An 8,141-nucleotide genomic window follows, 5' to 3' on the forward strand; every position below is an offset into this window, starting at 1 on the left:
GAAGTAAAGTCATATGATCTGAGGCACACAGACAGCTTTTGCTGACTGGCCCGTCTCGCCCTGAGCTCTGCAGGCGATGTGCCAACTTCGCGCAGTTTCAAGCTCAGACATCTGACTTTCTTTTTCTGCCGCTCACATTAGCAACTTCTTATTTAGGTCAGGACAAAGCAAGAAGGATGTAAACGTCCACACTGACAAACGGTGTTCACACAGTGTTTCATAATGATACAGCGGAGGAGGGAAGGAGAGGAGATAACAACACAACACACACGAAGACAAATAGAGACAAAGATTCATACTGAGGTCACTGTTACCCAGTTATTTACTGCAGAGTTGAGACACACACAAGTCATTTTGTGGCTAAAAGTTGTGATATCATTATGTGATGCTATCATTATATAAAATTTGGTTGCATTTCATAGGATATTCAGTGATGTTACTCAAAGCAGCTGATCAGCTGTGAAAAATGTGAGAAATGTATTAAATATTTTAAAAATATTTGAATTACATACATATTTATTAATGAGTAAATATAGTGTAGTTTGCCACATTAGGCTATGGCCATAATTTGCCGTGTTAACACCTTTTGCCTACACTTTCGCAGTGTTTTTACATCCATAAATCTGAATTTTGGAAACTGTTTGGAGACTACAGAGTTGCATTGTAATGTGGACAGACAAAAACTTTTAGAAACAATATGTTAAATCTTTAATTTTGATTTGTGCATTAAAAAAAGTCAGGATGATGACGATGACGAAGAATCTCTTAATGTTTGTGCAACTATAGTGATAAGCTAAGCTAAGCTAAGCTAAGATAAGATAAAATAAGATGAAATGGTGGACTCAAAAGTACAACTCTCAAAAAACTGAAAATTTTAATAAAAGTATTTTAATGTTGAAAAAGTGATATAACAAAAGGTGCTCTCAAGGAGGATATATAAAACTACTAACAAATCTCTATAATAAAAAAAAACTCTTACAGAAAAACTTAAAGCAAAAAACTAACAAACATGGAAAAAACCTGGTTGGCCGCTTAACGTGAACACACAGACAGATTCAGACAAACTGACACAAGACAAAGGGAGACAGGACTATTTTTACATGAGGTAGGGGAACACAGGTGACAACAATCAGGGGTGGGGCTAAAAATCACACTGGCTGGAAAACACACAAAGGGAGGAAGTCAGGGTCTGAAACGAGAGGGAAGAGATGTGTACAAAATAAAACAGGAAGTGCAAGACAGGACCAAATGTGAACAACTCTAACTTAACATAAAGTGATTAAACAAAGACAAAACACTGAAAACCAAAGATGAGACATGAAACACTAAACATTAACATGATTAACATATCTGACGAGACATGACAATAAGATAAGATAAGATAAGATAAGATAAGATAAGATAAGATAAGATAAGATAAGATAAGATAAGATAAGATAAGATAAGATAAGATAGGACTTTATTGATACCCAGTCAAGGAAATTCAGGGAAAAGTTAAGTCTTGACATTAAATTACAGTCATTTCTGTTAATGTTCTTTGTTAGCAGCTGTGATGCAGTCAAAATTAGCATTTTTTATCTTACGACTGACTTTATTCACAGCAAGTAAGCTATTTATTTGAGAATTCGGATCAATTCCAGTAGTGAACTGAACTTTCAGGTTTGTTAGAATAATTAGCAGTTATTTGTGTTACTTTGCTAAAATACTAGAGTGGATGGATCAGTTTTAATTTAAGATATTATTACAAAATGCCTCTAAACTCCAGTATGCTCCGTGTATGAAACAGAAAAGGGGAGAAACATACTTTTCCACTGGGATAAACGCTTTACTGGCTGTACCTTTAATTCCACCCCTCTCTGTGTTTTTTCTCTCCTCTAGGTTAATGAGGGCTGGCATGACGCCTCCAGAACTTCAGTGACCTCTCCTGATAAGGGGCCGGCCAGTGTACACTCAGATACCTCAAACTGACCCCTCAAACCTCAGCAAAGTGTTATCATGGACCAGAACCAAAGTGATGTCTGGACCCGCCAACAGACTCAGCTGGAATCACTTTTCTGGCTTTCTAAGCTTCGGACACTTTAAGAGTAATGTTCTCTGGATGGAACAGAGGATGACATTAAAACTATACTGACTAAACACACAGGCCGCAGAAGAGAGGTGTTCAGACAGAATGATGGACTCAAGTATGAAGAGAGTGTTGATCTACATGGAGATGTGTAAAACCTCCTACCCCTCCAACAAGTCTGCAACCATGTGGTCACTGGATTTCACCATCAGTATGAATCTAACCTAGGATTAGTTTAGATCAGAGTTTATGAGAGCTGGAGTTAAACTGAATAAATGCAGATGTGAAATACAGCAGTGTTAAAATTGAATCTCGGTTTAGTAAATCCAAGTTTATTATGCAGCAAAATTAACTTTAGTTTAATTAATATGGAAATACTTACCCAAACTAATATAGAAAATTAATAAGAGATTAGACTGAAGTACAAAAGAAGGAAGAAACCGGCCAACTTTTGGCTGCTTTGTATCCATGCAAACAATAAAATGCTTGTTAGCTAAAGTATTTGTTATAGTTATCCCACCCCAGATCATTGTAAACCAATGATTTTAGTCATTATGGGGATGTTTCCTTAACCAAAATTGAAATTAATAAATAAATGAAAAGTAAATATGCATGTTGTGCATACTTCAGCATATTTGTCTGTAATCTTCATAGGGAGATGAAAAACTGTTGACGGCTTGATATTAAAACTGATGTGAAATATCTTTGAGTGTAAGACAGAGTCCATAAACTCTTGGCACCGACTGACTCCCGATCAAAACAACTCACAGCTTCTCTATCGAAATACTAAATCAATAATTGTATTCAGGACTCACTCTGGTCACTGTGTTTGTTTGGAGGGTCTTTTTGGTAAATTATTGCTCCATTCAGCGCTAATAGAAGCCTTTGACAGTGACACAGTTGGTTAGGTGTAAACGTAAAAATAAACTGACAAGAAAACAAATTGTAGAGACAAGGCACAAATAAATAACATGAAATTGGACACGAAAATCCTGGTGTGTAAGTTCAGAGACATTAGTGTGGCACCATAACCACCTCAACCATGTCCTATGAAGAATTTTGTTGCATACCAATGTCACCTGGCCTTTTGTCTGTTTTCACCAGTTTTCGACTTATATGGACTAATATTTGATACCTTACACTTTAAAAATGTATGCTATAGGGTCATGAACTGTGCTTGTAGAGTCACATTATTGTTACCGTCTAAGAATTTGGGGCATAAATGTTTACCACTTACTCTTTTGTAATTACAATACCAGGCCTGTTAGCACAATTTAGCTACCTGAGCTATTATTAGAATCCATTCATTCATTCATTCATTCATTTTCCAAATCAGTTAGTCCCTAATAGGTTCACTGGAGCCTACGTCAGCCACTGACAGACCATTCAGCACTGCATTATACTGTATGGACTGTTAAGGTTGGCTAACCTGCTTAGTTTAGTGTGTTTATACACTGACCATAGTGTTGACATACATAACTGTATCTGTTAACTTTAAGCAAACAGCTTAAATGACTTGGTGTTATTGGTGACATTTTCTAGCAGGTCCATCTGTTTCATTGTAAATTAGCAGTACCGTTCATGTCCCACTCATCTTCCCTTGTGTTTCTTAGTCTCTGGTTCCAAACCTAGTGACGATGGTGACGGTGCCAAAATACCAAACATGGGGCTTCAGAACATCTGTCTAAAAACTGCTGGCTATGACTGCCATCTTTGAAACTTTGTCGCCCAATCTTAGGGTGTTTTCACAACTGATCGACTGGAGCTGTTGTTCCGGAACAAATCTTTGTCTCGGTTCGATTGGGCATATGTGAAAGCAGTAATCGTGCTCCGTTCTGGAACAAAACAGCTAAGCTGAAACCGCATGGAAGAGGTGTTCTCAGCTCAGTTGCAGTTGCTCCGCAGAGTGGTTCGTTTACAGTGTGAATATGACCACAGTGATAGAGATAGACAACTGCAGTTTTCTCTACCACTCTGAGCAGGGCCAGTTCCAGATAGCCATATATGAGGTGGAAATTAGGAATGTGAAGGGGGCACATGCCACTGGGGATATTATACAGGGGTGTGTTCTGTACCGTACGTACCTCACCATGAGTACAGATCATATGACCTTATAAAGTGAAAAGTGAAACTTAAGACACTGAACTAATTCCTCTAAGTCTCCCGCTGTTGTGCAGCTCATTTACTTCTTCCCTACTTTCAGGAACTTTAATTTGAGGGGGCAGGCTGTTTGTTTAAGGGGGCATTGCCTACAAGGGGCCTGACTCTGAGTATGATATGCTGCGATGTTGCAAACATTAGTATAAAGCAGATCAGCTCTATCAAAAAAGTGCCGCTGCCAGACTTAAACAGACAGTAGGTTTTCACCTGTTTACATGGGCGTGGTGTTGGCGGCATGGAGCAGTGTGAACACAAACCAAAACAAGGTGATGCAGAAACACTGTAAAACACATTACTCCCTAAATCTGAACAAAATTCAGATGTGAAAACAAACTAAACCACACGTGGATCCCAATATTGTCAGAGCAAAGGTGGTTTCCTAATTTTGTGTCCTGTTTTGTTCAAACTTCCCCTTTTGCCTAGTGCTGCTAATCTGTCAGATGCTAATATGGATTATGGACTCAACAAACAACATATTTTGTCAGTGAGGTTGGAGGACATGTGGTGCGTTATGTATCATTATGTAAAGCAATGTAGAAAACACTGGGTCGAGTCAGAAATTGAACCTAAAAGAAAATCTGTTCACTTGTCTGTCATTAATGCAGTAATTAACACGATACAACAGCAGGAAGTTGCAGGAAATGTTTCAAAATGCTGCATTGTTTTAGGGAATAAATCTCAAATGTGAGTCAGCTGGATCCATCAAACAAACGTAAATAACACGACAAACACACACTACAAGTTCAGTCAAATACCATCTGACCGTTGTACATGTTCACTACCTCATCAGAATGAAAGCTCTCCTCCCTGTTGCTTTCGTAGATTAATAAATCTGGTGATGTTCTACTTTTTACAGTAACTGCACTGTTTACAAACAGTTGGAAACCCCTCCTCTCTCTGTGCTATAAAGCCTCACAAGCACACATAAATGAACCCTTATGTTGTTTCATTACAGTGAACACATACACTGTAATTTGTTATAACTCAGCCCCACATCTACAGTACAGTCACAGTTTCATATCATGCTGCAAAATCAGTCTATTTGTGAAATATTTGAGATATTTACTTCCTCAGTGGTATTAAATAGTTGTTGTTTTTTTTAATATTTTACTGAGGGAAGGAGTTCAGAAAATGTTGGCTTTTAATGTGATATGTCACCAATTTAAATTATGTAGAATATCTCTAGGATTATTAAAGCCCCACAATGCTGCTGTCTACAAATGATAATGACAATGTGTGTAAAAAAGGGGGTTTATTGTAATCTGGTTCAAATGTAATGTTTAAATATGCATTGAGTTTACGGAGTATTTTAACCAATTCAAGACCTTGACATGTTTTTAGATTCACTGCAACTTGAGTCCCACTTTTACTCACATGGTTGAAACATGATTAAATTCCAAAAAAGAAGAGACATAGGTTAAAGAAATTACGGAGACCAGTATGGATTTTGTTGAGCAATTTTTTGCATTTCCTTGAAGACCTTTAGTGATCTGTGTGACGTACATCCAAAGATGCTCCCAAGATTTAAGAGGAAATGTGCAGGACTAAGGAAATCTGTGCATAGATTGAACAGGATTCATATTGTTAATGCAAATGTATTGAACTCAAATGCAATGCAGAATTATAGTGAAATAATGCAACTGTGATGGAAGGGAAAAAGTATGCAAAAAGTATTGACCATTAGGGGGATCTGCAGAACCATGTTTAGAAAACGATGTGAAAAAATGTTTTGTTTCTGTAGTTTTATATCATCTACTTAAGAGTCAGTTGTAAATACAGAGTAACATTTTTAATGCTTATGTTTTTGTAAAACTGTAAGGCATAAGTTACATTTAACCAGTATCTGCGAACATTTTTAGACCGTAAACAATGTCATTCATTCTTTTTGTATATCTTTTAAATTTGCTTTTAAAGTTGATTATATCATGAGGTAAAATTGTAGCTGTCTTCAAGAAAAAGTGTTTTGTCTGCATTTTTAAGCTGTTGTTTTAACAACTTTATAAGCCAGTCTTCTGTGTTAGTCAGTATGTACAGTATTTTCAATATAAAATAAACTTTTGCTTAAATGCTCTGGTCTACTTTATTTAATGGTGAACACAGTTCTGATGATGTGTCATTTCTTCAGTCTTCAGACGGCTAATAGGTGAACATACCAAGACGCAGACTCACCAAACCAGCAAAAAGATATGGTGACTTGCAGCAGCCTTAATATAAGATAAACTGAACTGACTACAAGTCTTGGTTCGGTTTCACATGAAAGAAGTTCAAGAGATACTTCAATTCAATGAAAAATGCAAGCAACATCATCACTGTGTCTTGCTTCATGTTCTTCTGTACTTACATTTCGTTCGCCTCATAGGATAATCACCTGAGTCATAATTTTTATTTTTATTTTTTTCAGATTATAGCCAATGATGTAAAATGACTCAGCAGTGTTGGGAGAGTAAAGTTATACAGATATCACAATTTGGTCAAAAATATGACTTATGGCAATAATGCTATAAGGACCATGATTTGTATTTGGAGCCCATATGTGTATTCACACTGTCAGTCATGGCTAGTCCATGACAGTGCTGGGCATTTTGATCTAAATGTCAATAGTATCAATACCAAGGTGAGTATTGGTATCAGATTGATACTAGTGTGATGAGATCGACACTTTTGTTGCAGTTTCTCTTCTGTATGTCTCTTCTATCAAGTCTGTTTGTCTGTGCAAGCAGTGCACCTCTCTCTACTGCTCTCTTAGGCGCACTTTGCCCCCCCCCACTGAGCGGAGAGTCAGAGCACTGACTGAGAGCAGTCTGTGATGGTGGAAAGAAAAAGAAGTGCTGTGCGGAACTTATTCACTGCAGCTGACAGGGAAACTGCCACATGTGATGTATGCAATAAAGTCATTCAAAACTGTAGAAACACCACAAATTTAGAAGGGGAATTATTTTATTATTTTTATACTGTTAAATTGCTTTATATTGTAGTTAGTTAATAAAAGACATGTTTACCTAAAATCTTTATCATTTGTTTTATCATAATCAACTAACTAAAGGCAAAACCTCAAAATTATTCAATGATCATGACATTTCAAGTAAAAAGCATCGGTATCAGCGATAAAAGCCCTGTATTTACTTGGTATCGGATCCATACCCAAATTCCCAGTATCGCCCACCCTTAGTCCACGATAAACCCCCAGGTGTCCAGATGTTGCTCTCACAGTTCTAACAGTCACATTCTTGTGGCTCAAAAGGTGCATCTCATCAAGGAGGGTTCACACAAACTACTGAAATTAATGTCAGAAGAAGCTGCAGCGCAACTATCCTTGATTTTGTTAGCTTAGCTTTAGCTGGTAGGTGTTGTAGTAAGACTCTGTTGCAGTCAAATGTTTGCAACAATGTTTTGCCCTGTTGTAAACTGTCCATCAAAAAGACAAAACTGATATCATCATGAAGGTGAACAGTAGCTGTGGTTGATTTTAAGACATTACCTTGTGAAATTCCTGCTCTGCACATATAAATACAGGCTGTTTAATGTCCTAACAGAAGTATCTGATATGACACATTGTGTATTATCAGTTGCTCTGATAATGTTAGCACTGAGTATAAAAGAGCTACTGACAGTGTATTTTCTTTGCTTTGTTACATAATGTCTTCCGCAGTTTTGTGGGTGCTGTTTCTGTTTGTGTGAGTCACAGATTGGAGAGAAGACTGGTGTCCTAATACGAACAGAAGGCAGCAGAAGCAGACTTTTGTTGTCTGACACTGGAGGTTGTACAGCTCAGCTGGTGGAACCAAACATAACATACTGTGAAGGCTTCTTTCAAACTATGAAAAGACTTAGGACAGCAAACAGATGCATATACACTTGTACTTGTAAAAGCATGTCTTACATTTTATTCATGCACTGACTTTATGTACATTCTGGT

At 37.2% G+C, this 8,141-nt stretch overlaps 1 protein-coding gene across 2 annotated transcripts in view; it reads left to right on the forward strand.

The window, feature by feature from the left end:
• LOC115430340 (pre-B-cell leukemia transcription factor 3-like) overlaps positions 1-2,817 on the forward strand; it is a 57,103-nt gene extending 54,286 nt beyond the window's left edge. For both annotated transcript variants that reach the window (XM_030150299.1, XM_030150300.1), the window contains one exon: positions 1,879-2,817. In XM_030150299.1, the coding sequence (XP_030006159.1) occupies positions 1,879-1,968 (90 nt within the window). In that variant the 3' untranslated portion in view covers positions 1,969-2,817. The remainder of the gene's footprint in view (positions 1-1,878) is intronic.
• The last annotated feature ends 5,324 nt before the right edge of the window (positions 2,818-8,141 follow it).

Source organism: Sphaeramia orbicularis, chromosome 12, assembly GCF_902148855.1.
Source record: "Sphaeramia orbicularis chromosome 12, fSphaOr1.1, whole genome shotgun sequence".
NCBI classification, from domain to species: domain Eukaryota; kingdom Metazoa; phylum Chordata; class Actinopteri; order Kurtiformes; family Apogonidae; genus Sphaeramia; species Sphaeramia orbicularis.